The sequence below is a fragment of the Phaethon aethereus genome (genome assembly GCF_964289735.1).
Source record: "Phaethon aethereus genome assembly, chromosome: 8".
Classification (NCBI taxonomy): Eukaryota; Metazoa; Chordata; class Aves; order Phaethontiformes; family Phaethontidae; genus Phaethon; species Phaethon aethereus.
Window position 1 is genome coordinate 11,691,651 of NC_138584.1, and position 19,331 is coordinate 11,710,981.

At 35.7% G+C, this 19,331-nt stretch overlaps 1 protein-coding gene across 1 annotated transcript in view; it reads left to right on the forward strand.

Annotated features, from left to right (window-relative positions):
- CAMSAP2 (calmodulin regulated spectrin associated protein family member 2) overlaps positions 1-19,331 on the forward strand; it is an 87,915-nt gene that overhangs the window by 36,956 nt on the left and 31,628 nt on the right. Inside the window, exons 3-5 of the mRNA XM_082002751.1 lie at positions 8,095-8,256; positions 8,933-9,016; positions 15,586-15,618. Of these exons, the coding sequence (XP_081858877.1) occupies positions 8,095-8,256; positions 8,933-9,016; positions 15,586-15,618 (279 nt within the window). The remainder of the gene's footprint in view (positions 1-8,094; positions 8,257-8,932; positions 9,017-15,585; positions 15,619-19,331) is intronic.

Here is a 19,331-nt window from a genome sequence, read left to right on the forward strand (position 1 = left end):
TGCCGGGTGGGTCTTTTACCTTCATTCAGTGCTTTAAACCTTATTAGGTTTGTGAGAAAGTGTGAGAGTAACTACATGGTTTCATATTAAGAAAAAGACAAAACAGAAGTGCAGATTTGTCAGAAAGCGTGTTATATCAGCTACCTGAGCAACAAAGGTGCCATTCAGAAATGGCTGTCAACATTTAACAGTGAAATGGATTAACTAGAAGTCTATGTTGCAAAGTTTCAAAACTAGTCTGCTCTGATCATGTACTGAGCAGTGGCTCTGACTGACTTTGTCAGTGGGACTTATAGCATGCTGTGGCACAGTGCCAAGCTCAGTCACACACTGCAGAAGATGTGCCTCTGTTTTCCTCCATTCTCATTTCCATGAATTAGTACCATGGCCCAACGTTTATTTTTATTTTGGGACCTCAGCCTCTTTTCTCTCTTTCCCTTTCAAACTTCCTCTCTTACATACTTACAGCACATCACTCAAACCTGAACTCCTCACCCTAAATTCTGAGGCAACTCAGCTTGTGTTGTCACTGTTGCTCCATCTCCATGAGGAAGAGGTGGTTCTCCAGCACTCCTAAGGCTGTGTACCTTCAGCACATGTTCTGAGGTGAATAGGCTTGGATACTTCCTGGTGATAACTACCTCTGGAGGTGTTCTGGCTGAGCTGCCAAAGAAGTTAAACCACTGCTTTTAATGTCATTGCTATGCAGGTATGAGTGAGTCAGGAAGAAGGAACTACTTCTTATTTATATATGAATATAATTGGTTTATAACTGAAGCCCTGTTTCTCTTTTTCCTACTCCTGTATTCTTCAAAGATTGGTGGAGGTTGTTGTGACAGAAGAAATTCAGATGGTATTTTATATAATTACTGCTACTTCTTGGTTTAAATGTCCAGAGCATAAGACTAAGGAGACAGTGCGCATATGTAACAGAATGTGTATTTTTCTAAGGGATTTTTGTTTCAGATATATCTGGTCAGGGTTTGATAGTGTGATCTAGGAAAATCCTTAATTATCTGCAAAAATAAAATACTCAAGGAAATTTGAGGCTGGTGCTGTTTATTCATCTAAATGTGTATAACTATCTTGTGGTCAGTTATTCTACATTAATTCCTTATTTTAGTTTAACCCATCTAACTACAAATGTTTTATTTTTGAAATGTGGTGTACTTGGCATAAACACACTGAAGTGCCTTTGTGGTTTTTACCACTAGGCACTTGATTCTTCCAGTAAATAGGATACAGGCAACTTCTAGAGTAATTGTTGAGTGGTTTTTTGTTGGGTTTTTTTGTTGTTGTTTTTTTTTTAATTAAAGTAGGTAGTGTGAAACTATAAAATAAGACAAAAATAATGTCATAAGCACCATTTGCTGGCTCTTGGTTCCAATGCATGTTGTGCAGGTATTCTGTTTCTCTATGACCTGGAGTGGGGCAGGGTCTCACTTGATTACATGATTTGGAAATAATTTGGGAATCTCTGGTAAGTATTTATTAAGGATTGAGTTAATGGGCAAATTATTAAACTCCCTAACAAGCATAATGAGGAAACCTTAGGTAGAAGAACCTGGAAGTGCTGTCAAAATGCTTAACTCTGCAAGTGTCTGTACTTAACAAATCCTTTTTTTGGAAGTGGATTACATTTCCCATGTCAGATGTGTATAGTCAGTCAAATAATGATGTTTGTTATATATTCATATAATTGATTACTAAAGTTTAAAAGTTAACCAAATACAGAAGGTTATAATGAATACTGAGAGTAAAAACCATTCCCTCTACCTTGCAGAACCTGCTGTGATGTGTTTAGCGTGACTCAGTAATGCCCGTTCTTGCTGAACAAGCATCTTATCAGAGTTAAGCACTTGTTCTTCATGAAAATGCAGTGAAGAGGTAATTTGACGTGATCGTGCCATTGCAGGACAAGAACAGCGAGACAACTGAGGCTATTTTAGAACTGTACTAGGCATAAGTACTGTGTGAGGCTAGAACAGAATTAGGTCCAAAAATCATCAAAGGTGGCAGAACTGACTAGTTCAGGCTGTCCCATTTTGTTGATCAAAATCTTTTAAAACTGTTGTTTCCTTTGTAGTATCAGAATTATTTTCAGTTTAATATATGAATGTTAGCCAAATGAAGCAATAGCTTTGAAATTAATAATGGGAGTTATCACCTATTGGCTCTGCTCATGAGTTCCTTCCTCACCTCCTGCAGTATTGGGCCTGTGCTTTCCCTGAGCTGGAATTCTGCAATTTTCCACTCTTTTGAGACTTGGAATTTAGATGGTATCTCATTATGCTAGCAGATTCATTTGACACTTGGATTATCTAGGGGAGGGCCTTTGGGAAAGGGTGCCTGTAGGCTAAAGCTACTCAGCCTCCTCAAACTGCGTTGTTCACAGAATCTGCAAGAAAGCTGAATTTGGAGACATGAGTTAGCACGGTACAGAAGGAGATCCTCACAGTGTTCTTGGCACATCTTTTTGCTGCAGTTGTGCTCTGTTTAATCCCTTACTTGCCTGCTCTTCCTGTCTATCTTCTGCTTTGCATATCAGCAACTCAGTTTTACCTGTCTCTTTTCCTTAAGTATGTGTCCTATAATGGTTATTCCATATGATCAATACCTTCTAGCAGTTAGAAATTCAGTGACTGTTTTTGGGGGGATTATCTCTCTCTCTTAGTTACTGTATTCTCTTTCTTGCTTTTTGTTTCTAGTTATCTTTGCTCTGTCTTAATAGCAATCAATCTGTGGTAATAATCATAAAAAGAAATACAACATTCATTTAAGAACTGGTATATACTGGCAGAACATTAATGGGGATTTCAGTTTTAGTTTGAGAAATGTTACTTACAGTTAGCATTAACAGATCAATTACTTTAGGAATATACCAAACATTCAACATATTTGTAATCTTAGTGCTTACTTGTATGTAGTTTCTTTAGTGTAGGTTTCATCCAGCCCATGGAATTTACTCTGTACTTTACTGTTAACTGAAGTAACTGGCTCAACTTACTGTTTTTTACTGTATTGTGAGAAATACCTGGATCCAAAACCTGTTTTCAGCAGGCAGAAACAGTTGGTTTCATGCATAGCTGTTGATGCAAAGGTGATAGAAATATTCTCCCAGCTAATTGTAGAGAGCTAATTTCTGTTCTTTGCTCAAGTGCCTGATCTAGTATAGGCAAAATGTTTAGAGAATTGAGCTAGAAATATTTCTGTTTATTGTGCAAGTGAGAACTACAGTATGAAGACTTTTTTTAATATGACCAAATTCCTTCACAAAATTCTTACCAAAAAATTCTTGAAGCATGACCAACTTCCATAAGAACAGAAATAGATATTCCTGATTGGAAAAGCCATATTCTGTCAAAAATTTAATCTGTTCTCCAAAGCATAGTGAGGCTAGGGAACTTTTTCTTTCAATAAAAGACTTGAGGAAAGAGTCATTTATGTGTTTGTTTGTTTGTTTGTTTGTTTGTTTATTTTAGCATGAGGATAAGGATTACATCATCTGTTTTCTTTCGGTCCCTTTCTTCAAGTACTATAGTGGGAAATGGTTTTGTCTATGATTTTCCCAAAGTGGCAGGCCAAAACAGAACTCCCGATTTGAATATCGTTTAATGGAATATGAGGAATATCCTTAGTAGTTAGGTAATAAGAGCTGTCTATAATATGCGGTATTTACCCATAAGTATCTGTGCGTACAGTATATATACCTTTTGCTTTGTGCACTTTTTAATGAAGTTGTTTGCGATTTGGAGGTGAAGCAAGATCCATGATCAAAGATTAGGCAGACGGAGAAAGCATTAGCAGTCCTGCTCAGAATAATTTTTCTTCTACAGTTCAGTAAGCTTCTGACTGAACTATTCAGCAGTAGAAAATAAAGCTGTGGAACTTATATTACAGGGCAGGAACTAACTAGTAATTACATGAGATTGTAAAGATTACAGAGTTAAAACTCTTGTGTTCCATGCAAGGTGTAGCTGGGAAAGACAAAACCATGTTTGTGTCTTAGAAAATAAAATACCTCTAAGAATCCAGCATTTAGTATTTTTTTAAATATTTTGTAGTGTGCTATGTAAGTACTTTAGTACTTTGCACCACTGTAGTGAAATGATTAAAAAATGAAAATATTTTTTTTTATTTGGCTTAAAACAACCCTCTGCCTAACAGAAGTTTTCTGATAAAGCAGTGTATAACTTCCTGTGTTGTTCACTGCTGCTGTGTTGAGCTTGATTTTTTTTTTTAGAGATATTTCTCTAATGGTTTTGTATTCTAGTCTGTGTAGTTTAATATGTTACTGATTTTTTTCTTTAATTATTTCCTTTTCAAAATTATTATTCTTCAAAATCATGTGTCCTTATTCAAGTATACCTTGCTGCAGTTCTGGATGTGGGAGGTATGTGACGGCATGAAATCCTGACTGTTTTTTTTATTTTACATTGTGTCTCAGAATGTGGACATCTTGGAGGAAATAGCAGCATTTAGAGTACTGTCTTGGTACCAGTCATCAGCAGCTCCTGGGGGGTTCCATCAGGCATTGTATTACAAGTTTGTTCAGGGAAAGAAGACATTGCTGAGCAGCTGATCCTAGTTTCTGCCCAGTTCAGAATGGTATCTGTATTTCCCCCTCAGATATGAAAGGTTGCTTCCTTGTGTTGTAATTCAGTCATAGTTGTGGATATGACTAGTAAAAGTGACCTCTCCTTCTTGCTTTCTTAGCTGTACCTAAAAAATGCTGTTCAGTGGGATGTACAAAAAATGGGACTTTATTTACTATCAATAGAACCATTTAAAAAAATTTTTTTTGGTAACTTCAGCAGTTCTGCTGATAAACCCTGTGTTTGGGACAGTAGGATACTATTTTTGTACTTCACTTGTTAATTTAGCCTTTGTTGTTGAGCATAGTGAATTAAAAGATGTAAAAGAATGCAGATTGTCTGACTCCTTCCAGAATAAGTGGAAGAAAACCAGCAGAGTTTTATCTGGAATTAAACAGTTCTCTCTTTCTTTCTGTACCTCCTTTTTAAAAAAAACAAACAACTATAGTAGGTATAAGTTATCTTACCTGTTTATCCATAGATATTAATAGTTTTAGCTATTTTTATTAGTAAAGACATTATTTATAAAATAAAGTTTGATTTTGCTAACTGGGAAAAACAGCAATTTTGTAGTTTGTTTCTCAGGATAATAGATGCAAATTGACTCAAATTCTTCTTTTTTCTATTTGCTCAAAAGGAGCTTTTTCAAAAATAGTATCCTGCCTGGATTATAAAAAAAGTAATTTGGAGTCACTTTTGACACTGAAGATGCTTGAACTTGGTAGCTTATATGAAATAGAGAGATGTGACATGGATCCAGTCAGTGTGGGTAAAAGTTTATTACATTTGGTATTATTTAAGGTCATCCCTTTCAGTGTTCCCTCTGTTTGCTTAAGTAGTTTGCAGTTCGTTAATAATTTGCTAGCAACATTGAAAATGTGACTCGGCTAGGTAGTTGTAAATAATTTTCTTAATGTATTTATAAGATATTGAGCATATTGGCAGTTCTAGCAACACTTTGTGGCTTTCTCCATTGGCAATCCACTTAATAGGCATGATCAAGTTTTACAAAGAAACTGATGATCCAGCATGGGAGGTGAAGGCTACTAAATTCCCTCTGGGAGGGTTGCCAGTGATTGCTTTTCTTGCAGGCTGGTCTGAGAGCACAGGCACAGCAGCCAGTGAACTAGTCGTGGATCCCCAGTGGAGGAACAAGATTCTGCTTTCAAACCTGCTTGGAGCTTCCTTGGTTGTCAGACCTCAACTAGAAGTCTGTGTCCACCCTGCAGGCCGGGCATGAAAATAATCCTCTTGTGCAGCAGGCAGTCCAAGCGGTTCTGGATCAGCACAGACTACTCTTAGCACACCTCTAGCGGCAGCGCTCCGTATGAGGCCGCTCTTATGTCTGACTGGGAAACATCTTTTGTGTGCTACCTCCTCTTAAACAGCAAATCCAGCGTTTTCTTGATATTTTAATATCTCCATTTCATTTTCTGGGGAAGTTCTGGAAACGGCACAAGGTTTTAACCCAGGTGCCATTCAGACTAGGCAACGAAGATATAGCAAGGGAAGACCATTAGAGCAATGGCGCCTGGATGTCAGCGGTGATCCAAGTCTTCCCTTCTTCCTTGTTGTTTTGCACTTGCTAAAGTACCCTTCTGCAGTCTGAGCTGGAAACTCCTACAGAACTGCATGGGTTCGTATGGCTGACCCCGGCTCTGTAATCCCTCACAAGGTTTGGGGATTTTACTAGTAGTTAATGTGATACTTTATCTGACCTCCTTTGCACTGCATTTCTGGGCCAACAAAGGAGTGACTTGTATTTGTGTGTAGAATTGCCGTATTTCACACTGGAATGCAGTTTCCTCAGGAGGCGGGGCATGGGCAATACTCTGTCTTTTCCTTCTTAAATACTTTGGGTGGCAAGAATTTAGCTGCCCAGCTCTTGCCTTCATTTGCACCCAAGAGCTTGTATCAGTAGTTGTCCACTAAAGGTCTGTAAATAAATTCATAAGGCAGATGAATATGCTGAAAAGAGTTTATTCTGAATAAGTCAATCAGTGGTGGCAGGAGTGAAGAGATGCTGGTTCCTAGCCTGGCTGCACTACTTGTGCTAAGAGTATGGATGGAGTGTGTGAAAGACAGATGGCTCTCGGGTCACCTTCAGGGTCCAAAGAGAATAAGCTTGTCCCAGGAAGATTGGCTGTTAGGAACAGTATGTGAATGTCTTTAGTAGATAAAATATAGTTTGCCTTTTTTTGTCAAACAAAATGAGTATGTGCTGCTGCCTGCTTCTGAGGCCAGGTTCATCACTTTCATTGGCGATAGAAACACTAAGGGCAGCACAAAGTCTGGATCTGTTCATCTTTTTCCTGCTGGCAATTCTGCAGTAAATGATGTGCATGTACTACCTTAATTCTAATGATTAGATAGCATATTGCTGTGTGACTCATGTTGTTCATTGCTGTTGCCATGGCTGCTATAGCTACCTTGTGAGATGTTTATATGAATATTTTTTTTTTATAGAATTGAAGTGATGGTGTAACAAGTGTTTGGGATCTTTGCATCGTGAGCTGTGTTTAAGGGCTGTTTTTAAAAAATAGTCTCTTCGGAAATTGTTCTGCTTCATGGGAAATACTGCGTAATACCTAGAAAGCTGTTGCTGTTCTTATCATGAAGCAGAAACAAATCTGTTTAGCTCTAAACACTGCATCTACAAACTGCCATAATTTTCTTATTCAGTCACAAGAATCTAATGTAAATCCTGGTTGTCATCCTCTTTTTTTTTTTTTTTTTTTTGTTTTGCTTTGGGTTTTTTGGTGGGGTTTTTTGTTTGTTTTTAATTATTACAAACTGTGAAGTTGTCATTGTCTTTCAGTACCTAATAACACCAGGAGAAGCATACCTCCTCTTTTAACAGAAGCTATGTTTTATTTATCAGTATATGCTTATTTTAAACCTAGTTGTACATAGCTACTTCTAGTTTACTAGAAGAAAAGTAAATGTTTACTATCATGTTGTTTTTAACTGAAGGTTAGTGTAATTGTGTCTTCCTGGTTTATGAGTTTAAGAATAGATAAACTTCCACTTATTAATGCAGCATTTTCCTGATGGTAGAAGGTTGTTTATCAGCAAGTCTCAGCTTTTATTTCCAGTACAAATAACATTGATCAGGCAGGGGTTTTTGTTTTCACTAGGGTGACAGATTTAAAAGAACTCTCTAGCTCTGTTAAAAGTAATGTAATGTTTGAATTGTTAAAATTGCTTATTCTTTCCATTTCCAGTTCTTTATTTTTGGTGTTAATTTTGTTACACAAGTTATTTCCACTTTCAATATGCATTTTTGTAATTAATGTCCCTGTACTTTGTGTTGCGTTCTCAAATCTGTTGTGTGGTTTGTCTTCATGTATCTTTCATTCAAAAACTGACAACCACACAGATAACTTGTGGGGTTTACAGTTTTGGTGTTTTAATGTATGTGACTATGTTCAGAAACGATATGTAAGAAAGTGATCCTTTGATTTGCAAACTAATTATGTATTGTTGCTTCTCTTTGTAGAGTGCTCACTTGGCCATGATCGATACTCTTATGATGGCATATACCGTAGAGATGGTCAGTGTTGAAAAAGTGATTGCATGCACTCAGCAGTATTCATCCTTCTTCCAAGCTACAGATCTACCTTACGACATTGAGGATGCTGTCATGTACTGGATAAACAAGGTATGAGTACTGGAAAAGCAAGCTGTGATTTTTCTTTGTAGTTTATATGATTTGATTAGAGCTGAGTGGGTAAAATATGTATGTATGAAGGTATATCAAGACTGTGTCTGATACAGACTGTTCCTTCATCTGGTGTGTATGGATAATAAAAGGCAAAGCTTGTAGAAACAAGTTAAACACGTTATGTGAACCAAATAAGTGGTAAGTCTAAATAAAATACTATAATATATAGTGCATATGATGTCTTAGTTGGTTGTTGTCATGTTGACATGCCATGACAGCTGCTTGAGGGTCTCTTTTTGGCTCTTTAGGAGTTGTCTATGTAACTTACCATGATTTAAAACCAAGGTATTCTGTTTGTATTTGAACACATCTTGCTTGAAGTGATCTACCTTCACTGCACAATCAAATCAAGTAACAAGGATACACTGTTAATCAAGAGTGATCAAGCATAATAAGGGGCGGGTTGGCTTGTACAATGTGAAGGTAACAACCTGTGACCCCAGATTGCATTGGGAACTGAGATTGCTGATTATACTTCAGGGCTATAGTCTGAAATACTTGTTTAATATTTTCCGTTAACTCAGTGGTAGTGATTTATAGACCTTTTCAAAACTTATAATTTTGATGACTTCTTTCTTAGAACAGACCACTGAATAAACTATTTTGTCTCTAGGTAAATGAACATTTGAAAGACATAATGGAACAGGAACAAAAACTAAAAGAGCACCACAGTGCAGAATCTGCAGGAGGTCAAAAGGTAGGTGTAGGAGTTAAAATACTTCATCTGTAAACAAAAACTACTTAGATATAGTATGTATAGGTCAATATACATTTGCAGACATAGAACTTTTAACTGCTTGTTAAGAAAAGCAAACTCCCAGTATTCAGTCATTTTGTTACTAGTTTTATCATTTCCATGAAAATACCCATTTCAATGTAACACGAATAGAGTTGTATTTTTTTATTCCCAGTTGTCCTTTATGACAAATAAATCTTTGATAACAGGAGGACATCTGTTAGTCCTAAGGAGTTTATTAAGATTAATGAATACTTTCGAATGAATTAAAACGGTAGTCAGATCTGATATGAAAGAGCACCATATTTTTATTCATGATTTTTAATGTTTCTTCCTTATCAACTGCATCTCAAAAGAGAAATCTGTATGTGGCATCATGGGAAGCATTGCTATCGTCCAAAATACTGGCTGATTACAGGTTTTATTATACATACAATAAAAACAGATTATATGTGATTCCCTTTCCTAGCAGGATTTTTTTCCTTTTCTTTGTGGAGCTCAGTTAATTAAATAGCATTATACCCATCAAAATTTCTGACCGATAGCATACAGTTCCAGAGCATGTAAAATTGCTTGCTGCAGAATGAGATCATTTATTCTATTGTGATGTAATTATTATTGGGGAATTGGTAATCAGTTTGAATTGAACACCCTTTGATATTACCCCTGCACTTGAATGCAGAACAGATTTCCTAGCTACTGCAAGGCTGTGATCCTAGTTCCCTTCCTGGTCTGTTTTCATGTTAGCAGCTATCTCCTTTTCAGTGCTGCTCTGAAGGAGTTGCAGGTTACTTGGCTGGATTAGAAGTTCAGCTTCAAAAAGCATGAATGCAATGAATGTCCTTGCACTTGTGGTTTCTTTTTAAATGTGAGGAATGATGAAGGCTAATTAGTAAGTATGTGACTCAGCAAAAGAAAATGGCATCTTTTACAATAGTAGTGTGACCCTGATGCATATATCCTGATACAGAAAATTTGATCTGTGTTCAATAGTGATAATGGCATAGAAGTCTGGAGAATAAGGTGTCCTTGACAAGTTCATTTCTCAAATTTAGATAAAACAAAGTAAACGGGGGCCAGAGAGATAACCTATGATCCTCTGTCCTCTAGTGATTTTTCTTTTTCCTGAAAATAATAGTAGGAAGTTTTGTGTGGTTTTCAGGTCACTTTGAAATGAGGACAGATTTTAAAATGCAAAGTGCATGAGACTCTTAATATGGTAAACAAAGATACATCAAAGAGAATGTTATTATCAGAGCAATGCCATTAAATTTGTATTTAAGAATTCAGTGACGTTTATTTTCACTTGTATTATAGTTTGCATTTTATATTACGCATAGCAAGATAAAGTTTTAGTTTATAATGTCAGTATTCTTGAATCAACTGTTGAAAGACTTGTATAGTTTGTAACTCTGGTCCCATAAATGGACCCAATGGAATAAAACATTTACGTAAAAATGGTATATGCATTTGTGGTGTTTTTCACATGAATTGTGAAGCTGTAAGACAATCAGAGCTCTGTTCTGTTGGCCAATGTACAAATGCATTTGCAAAATAACAAAATTATGCTACAGTTGCCATATCATGGGAAAATTTGTAATTAAGTCCTTCTGTTTTATACACTGAATTTTAGATACTGTTATCCCAGGTACATGTTATGTTATTTGCCTCAGTGTGGGATTCAGCTGGATAAATTACAATGTCAAGTAAGGTATTCCATGCAAGGGTGTTGTATTAGCATAACTTCATTAGCTAAAACCTCAGCATGGGCAAAACCTCAAGCTTCAGTTGACCCCTAGATGTCTCTTCTGACAGTAAATGTGTGGATTATGGTTTTAGAAAAAAAAAAAGCTATTGGAAAGTTAGGTGTCCTTCACATTTAAGTATATGAGAAAAGTGAGGATAAAATTACTTGGATAATGAGTCAAAATACCATTTGTTCATTAAGGTTTCAGTGAATACAATGATAAAATGGGTTCTGCTGCTAGAAAACAGGTCTAGAATATGAAATACTCAAGTCAACTCTATTCTGAAGTATTTAAGAAATTTTAATTACTGAACTTCTTATTTTGCATGCAGGAAGATAGCAACATATTTTCAACTCATTCAGATTATTTAACTCCAGGGTTTCTTTGAGAAACACTGGTCTATTCAACTGATGACTAACTGCTCTGAAATCTCAGCCATTCTTTTTGTCATATGCCTCACAGCATTACCCAAATTTCCTCTCACTTTTGCTAAAGCTGATGGTGATTGCACACATGCAAGCATCTGAGATTTAGAAACACATCAAACACCATAACTAAAACCTGTATTTCTTAACTGCAGATCATACTGAATGCTAGCTTTCCAAAGAAAACTATAATGCAGATCCATTGGATGGATGAATTGTTTCTGTTAAATTATCATGCGGCTTCTGTCAGGCATCTCCTAGTATTTATTCCCAGATACCCAGGTGCTTTACCCTGATTATCTGTCTCTATATTGCATCAGTCCATGCATTCCTGTCTTTATAGCACAGAATCAGTGACAAGTCCTGTTATTTATGGCGTTGACCCTACCTCATATAACTCAGCGAAGCTGTGAAACAATTGTAGCTAATTCCTATACCAGGTTTGGGTATTGCTGAAACATGTATATAATTTTTTATCCGAATACTAATTAGCTTGATTTTCTTCTTTTTCTTTTTAATTTCACGCTATGCCTGGATTTAGTTGCTAGTATCAGTAGATTTTTCTTAAATTAAAAATGGCATGGAGTGGGATGTTGAATTCTGCCTTTGTATTAACTAAAGCAATATTATTACAGTTTTCCATCTTTATGTAAAAATTAAATTATTTCTCTATATTTATTAAATACCGAATTTTCTATGCTCATATTACAGTTGTAGGTTAGTTCTGGCAATGTGAATTCAATTGTCTTATTTTCTTTCTTTGACGTTTTTAAACTCCTAACTGTTGCTTCTATTTGTATTTTAAAACTTAGCATGAAGGGGAACTGGAATGTTTCATTGTGACTCTTTTCTGTCTGCCATCATCCTTTTCAGGTTGGGGCTCTGTTTTGTAATTTAGGTTCTGCCATGTTACCAACACAATAAGCAGATACAAAGGTGGTGATTTCATTCTAAAACTTAAGAAACTTTGCCATCTTCCTTCTGCTCTAGCCGAACAACTTTGGATATTTCCATTTTAGAGTTTCTAAGTTGTGGTCAGGTTTTGAACCTGCCTCTTCCACTCATTTAGAGAGATGGCCAAACAGACATGCAAGGAATAGATCATTCTAGTCCTTAGGGAAAGCTTTTCTTTAGTTTTCATTTCTGTCCAAGTAGCAGCGAAGTTATGTACCTAAAAGGTGAAACAAAGTTAATGAGTAGACTTTTTAATTATTTTATAATTTCCTACTGTGATAAATTCAGAAATTTCAGTTGTGAAAAACAATTTCAGCATAATCCTCAAGCCTGCCAAATTAATGCCTTACTACCTTGTGACAAATCTGTGGTGAACCTTTTTGCAATAAATAATAAATATCAACATTGCTAAGAATTGTAAGTGTCATAGACACAGATTAATAAATGATACAACTGATAAGATTTACCTATTTTTCTATTTCTGGATAGATAAAAACAGTATTAACAGATCATGAGATGGCTTTTGTTTTCCTTCTGCTGCTAGCTTCCTGTAGAAGATAAGAGAGGAAGGAGTATGTCTGATTTTTAGTTCCAGGTAGTCCTCTGTGGATCTTGATCAGCCGGTGATTTGTGGTAACCTCGTCTTTCTCTGGTAGAGTCTCTGCATCTTCTTTCAGAATTAGGATTTCAAGTTTTGTAGTGAATAGCTTTGGTTTTCAGGCTTCCATTGAATAATATGTAGTGAATGTACAGTTGCACTGGTTAAACTACTGATTTTCAATATAGTGAAAGCTTTCTCAACAACCTGTTATTTTTCTGTCTGCTTTTGTGATTTAGAGTGAATCGGTCTTAACAGTTTTAAGCCAAATCCATGCAAATTCTATGACAGAAACAAATGTGAGAGTATTCTTCCAAAGATCTGAATTCTTTAAACATTTTTATAATTAGTTTAAACAGTGCAACTTTTTGCGTGAAGGTAAAACACTAACGCTGTAGTTGCACTTTCAACTTAATGTGTCATAAATCCACACTGCTAGCAAAAGCTAACCTGTCAAGAAGAAAAGTTTGCAAGCAGGATCAGCTTCTTTATCCAATTAATGCACAGCTGCATGAACAAAAATGATGGTGCAAGGAAGACAGCAGAAACAAGTATTTAATGAAGGGCGATGACTACTGTTTTTTGGCACCATAGAATGCATTTATACCGAGTTAAATTTATAATAGTCATGTTTAAAACTTGTTGTTAGGGGGGATTAAGCAGTCTTGTAAAACTCTTAAGTCCTCAACCTGAGGGACTGGAGTTTTTTTTCTTTGGAGTTTTTGTTTTGTTTTGTGGTTGGTTGTTTATTTTAAACATTGGGAGAAGTCACTCAGGATTCTCTGCTCAGTTTGTTTTCTAGTTTTCAGTTTTGTTTTTGCTTTTAGTAAGTTCTACGGGGGAAAAAGGCTATTCCTGGTGATATCAAGTGCCAATTCAACAGACACTGAATTCCCATTACGTTGTGCAGGAGATTTCAGCATTTCTCTCTCTCTTTTCCTTAAGTGCCTCTACAAAGTGTATATTTATAAATCTTATAGTCTGTTTGAATTTAAACTTGATTATCTTCAGTCTTTCAGCCTCTTTGATCCATATTCATAGTCATCTCAACCATAGTTTCAGCCATGTGGACAAATAAAATGTATATTGAATTGCTAGTTTGGAGTTCAGTTTGTACTGTTACAGAGAGCTAGTTTTTGGAATTGAAACAAATGTGTGTTTTTTTCCAAATAATAGTTATTCAGCCTATTATTAAGTAAATATTGATGGACCTTTTGAGTCCAAGTCTGAAACAGACTTCACCTTGATAATCAAAGAATGTTTCTGTCAGTGTTAAGTAGAATGATAGGCAGCCCAGGGCTGATCTCTGGCAGCCCAGGGCTGATCTCAGTCCACTTACCTAAAAACTTGCTTTATGATATGATTTAGAATTCCTGATTGCAGTTGAAAATGAAGATGATTTGTTTTCAAATTCACGTACTTTTCCATAAGTTGACTATATTTCAGTGAGGTGAAGAGAAACTGAACTCTATGCAAAGTGCTTTAGTTGGGTGTGACTGAAATGTCTAGAAGCCAGACATGAACATGCATTTCATAGTTCATGTCTTCTGAGTGGCTTTAGGATTCTCCACTGTAACAGTCCAATTAAATGGAGAAGAATGTTGAGAATAGTCATGTTACTAATGCACACCCTTTCATCTACAATAGGGGTTTTTTTTACATAAAAGCTTTGTGTCGTTACTACAGTTATTTTAAGGGTTTTATAGAAGCACAGTAGTTAAATAACTACATAAAATAATAAGCTGCCATAGTAGTTTTTTCCGTAATAGTTTTAAAACTACTTTTTCACCATTTCCAGAAAATACTTCTCTTCATTTAAAAAAAATATATATATATTTCCTGTATTTCAGTAATTGGTTTGAATGTTTGGGGTTTTTTATTTCTACAGGAAATCAACTGAGCGGTGAAGTTTTCTGTGTATATTTATAATACTGCTACATGATGGGTTTTTTTCTTAATAGTAGAAGTATTATGCCAGACTAGTGTATAGAGTTACAGAAAAATTCACTGACTTCAGTGTGCTTAGGATTAAGCTTTTAGGTCAAACTTTGTATTTATAAAACTTATAATTTGGTGTTGTATTTTTTGATCACTTACAAGTTTAGAATTGTATGTATCAGATCTGATCACTTTCCTGCCAGTAGCAAAAAGTCCATCTCCATTTCAGGTCATTGCACATCATGCAGCTGATGCTAATGTGTTTTGTCATTGCAAAAATATAACTGCCTGCACCTCTTGTTGCTCTGAAAACTGTCACAAGATTGTTTAAAATGTATTGTTAAATGTTACAAACATAACTGTTTGGCTTGAAGTAACTAATGCAAACTTCGCTGCAGTTGGTTGTACTGTACTACAGTGTGTTCATACCCTTCTTTTTCATTGCTTTAGCTTCCCTGCTTCCGCATATGTGCTGCTGGAGTTCATTTTGATACTTGTGATATCATGACTTCAAGTCTCAAATGAATTCTTCAGTTGGATTGCATATGTAGGGTACAATTAGAGGTGTGAAAGCATTAAATAAAACTGCATTGATCTGACAATCTTATCTGTTCATGTGGGAAAATTATAATGTTGCTCTACAAAAACTGCAGACATATTTCTCCAGTGTTATTTCTGCTAATTAGCTCACTATGCAGAGGTTACAGTGCACTAATGCTTAGCATTAAATTACAATTCACTGTTATACAAAACTGAGAATGTTAAAGAAAATTGCTTCATAAAAGTAATTTATGAAATCTGATAAATTGTTCCTTTTTTTTCTTTGCTTTTTGCTTTTATTCTTTTTTCCTACTGCTTCCTCTGAAGTCTCCTACCAAATGGTTTTGGAAACTGGTTCCTGTAAGTTTGCCCAACCGCTTCACTTCGATCAAATAGCTTATTTTGGGAATGGCTTTGTCCATGTCGTGCTGGTCTAGTCATTCATTCCATTTATCTCTACAAGATAATTTTATAAGAGATTGCTCTGCAAAGGTGTGCATAATACAGAAGCTTATCTTGCAAGGTAATCTGTGCGAAATAAAAGTAAGCTATGATGCTGGGTAAGGAGTTACTTTTCAAGCAGTCAAGTTCTCTGTGGGTTTGTATAAGGCAGTGCTACCAGTTATTAACTAATGTCAAATGATTTGTTTTTTTGCAAACTACTTTTTCATAAGCTTTCAGTAAACATATGCTATTTGATACTGACTCTCTTTTAAAAGGAGACGTGTAGAAATAGTTTTTGATTGTTGATGCTACATGGAATCTGAAATTTTCTGATTTATTTCAACAATATGCAATTGTTACACCGTCTAGAATTCCGTAATTTTTCAGCTGATTTGGCTGCTGTTAATCTCTCCCCATACAAAGTAACCCAAAGCAGTTTACTTTTAGTGAGACTATAATTTCACTAAAAGCAATAAAAAGTATCTGTTCAGGTCAGTAATAATAAAGTTTGTTTTCTCTGTGCTGTGTCACCTTGGGTTATCATTATCTTCCTCTATCGTATAGTAATTCACCCCTGAAATGCATTCAGATTGTTTATTATACAACAGGCTTGGCTGGGAACAAAATAGCTGTTGGGTATATGCAGAATTACATGCTCCTGGTCTAAATTCCAAAGAACTAAATCTCATCTGTCTTTGATGTAGGGATTACCAAATAACTGATCTAGCAGTCCCTCAGATATTTGTTGTCATAACCAGTAAAAGACTGTTCATACATTGCAAAGATAAATTCAAATTAACAAAGGAATTGCATATAGGCAACAACAGAAATTACTTGGTGTCTGGAAAACCAGTTTACAAGTACTGTCTTCGGCAGACTAATCGGTATTCAAATTTGTAACAGTTTATGCTATACGGGCAATTTCTCTATAATGCTACCTGTCACAGCTGTGACACACACAAATACACTGCTCTTCATAGTGTAGTCCTTTAATTATGCTATCTTAATTCCAAAACAAAATTAAATGGAGGGAATGCAAAAAAATGGGTCACATAATACAGTAGGAGGGCAGTGGCTCAAGCTGCTGTAACAGTTCAACCAGTCTTCTGATCTCTTCCCTTTACATAGAGCAAGTGTTTCATAGAGAGAGAGGTATTCCTGAGCATACAGGCAGCTGAAAACTTACTCTGAGAAGTAAATTTATAACATGTTATCTACTATATGGTAAATGCATAAGAGTGTTCATTATTAATGATTAACTCGGAATACACATGAGCACTGATGACAGAGTAGCTGATACGGTGTTGGTTCATCCTTAGCCGACCTTGTTTATATGCAAGTGTCTCGACTATACCTAGGCTTCTTAAAGTGGAATAAGCTCAAAAATGCTAAATCAGGCTGGTTTAAGATCTCAGAAACAAGATGCCTGTATTAGCATTTGTGTTTAAATTAGCACTCAAGCTTTATAATTAATAGTTTCATCTTTTGTATTATTGCATCTGTATTTATTAGCAAACATTGCAACTGATGAGAAGAATTTCTTCAAATAGAAGTTTATTAAAAATGCAGTGCAATTATCAGTGTGTCTTATTTTTCAGTATCATTTCTTTTATCTTTTCAAGCAAATTGAAACACAGTGCCTGCTGTGCCTAATAAACTTAGCACATCAGGTTATATACGTTTACTTTTCCTGACGTAACATGCCTGGCATACTCTCTACAATGAATTAAGTCCTCTTTCTAGGTCCACTTTAATGATATGACACAGTTTCCAGCATCTGCAGGCACTGTGAAGTGCCAGTGAAGGCATCCTTAAAGTGACAGTAGACTTTTTCACTGATTTTACTGTGCAAGACCACTGTATTATCAATTTAAAATCTTTTTGAACACTCCTTTAAAAAAGATGCTTTTTAAAAGAATATATAAATTACACAGGGCTTCTTGGACCATGATGTTAGTCCATCTGTATCCTGTATCTTTTGTCGTTATGTCATTATTAAATTGTAATATTTCATCGACTTAATTTCAGGCATTTTGAGGGGGAAGTACATGGACATATCAACATGGTATTTGAAACTTACAGCATTTTCATCTTAGTGGGTCACTGGGTTGCCATGGAGTGAAAAAGAATGAACTTTCGTTGCAAGCATAATTGGCCTATTTCATTAGAAATAGTAGGAAGTATTACTAACATGGGAAACATAATACTAATAATGCGTGAAACACATGATTTTGTTTGGTGTCAGTGAATATTTCCCATAGCATGGCATTTTTATTTTTATACAGCATACTTTTGATACACAAATACCAGTACATTTCAAGTATGAAAAAAAGACTAACTCCCCAGGCTTTTTAAAATATTAATTGGTTAAAGTATAAGTTCTCTGGGCCAAATACAAGCCCTTTATTTTTCTAGAACTCATGTGTCTGCTGCTGCCAGATTAGACTTGTACTTCTTGGGCAAGTTAGAGGATACTGATATTCACTAAAGATTATCCCATGTGATCCTTGACAGAAAGCCAGTGACAGTAAGTATAGCCTTCAGGGTTAGTCTGTGGTTCCACAGACTACTTTTGCCAGCAAAGCTAGCTTAAACAATTTCCACCCCACCCATAAAACCTCCACCCCTGCCCACTCATTCACTGCAGAAACAAAGGAGGAAAGATGTAGCTAGATCAATGGTCTTGCCACACAGCCCCATCAGCAACTGCTCCGGCACAGCCAAGAGGTGGAGAGTAGGAGATACAGACTGTCAGCTTCAGCTTTTCTGGGAAGAGTAACATCCACGAAGACTTCTCAGAGTCCCTACAGGAAGATTTCCTGTGTGTATAGATGAATGAAAATAACGTAAAATTAACTGGGGAACACTCTTGGCATCGTAAGTAGCTCTGTGGTATGACTAGAAGAGTGATCCTTTAGTATTGTTTTAAAAATAAGTCTTAGTAAATAATAATAAAAATGAAAAATCTGTATCACTTTCTTCCACCTCCATTTCTTTTCCCAGGAAGAAGTGAAAAGAAACTAAGAATGATGAATTTTTTTTTTTTTTTTAACTAAGCCATTCTCTCCCTCCACCAAAAAAAAAAAAAAAAAAAAAATCAATCCATGAAAAATACATTCACTGCAGATAAATGCTATCTTGGTGTTCTGAACTAATAATCTCTTTATACACCAAGCTGGTTTTCAAACTGTTTGCTTTTATAACTGGGCCACTGCATGGTCATAACACTTGATCATTAATGCTTCTCTATATTTACGACTGCTCATAATGACACATACTAGTAACAAAAAGGGAGTTGATCAAATGCAGATTTCCTTGTTTCTGAATTTGTCATGAAGTCAGTTACATGAATGAGATTTTGGGCAAGATTCATGGGTGTGTTAACTTCACAAAGTCATTTGACTTGCCAGTAAACTGAAGTTGCACCAGCTGAGGGTTTGTCTCATGTTTACACATAGATCATTTCTGATTGTATAACAATAAGTAGTGAATGCTAATTAAGGTATATGTTGTTATTTAATTCAGCGTGCTATAGAGAGATCATAAAAATTTGGTAGTTTGGAAGGAAAGGCTCAATATTAGCATTGTAGGTTCCTTTCCTCTTAGATATTATTTATGCCATTCAAAAT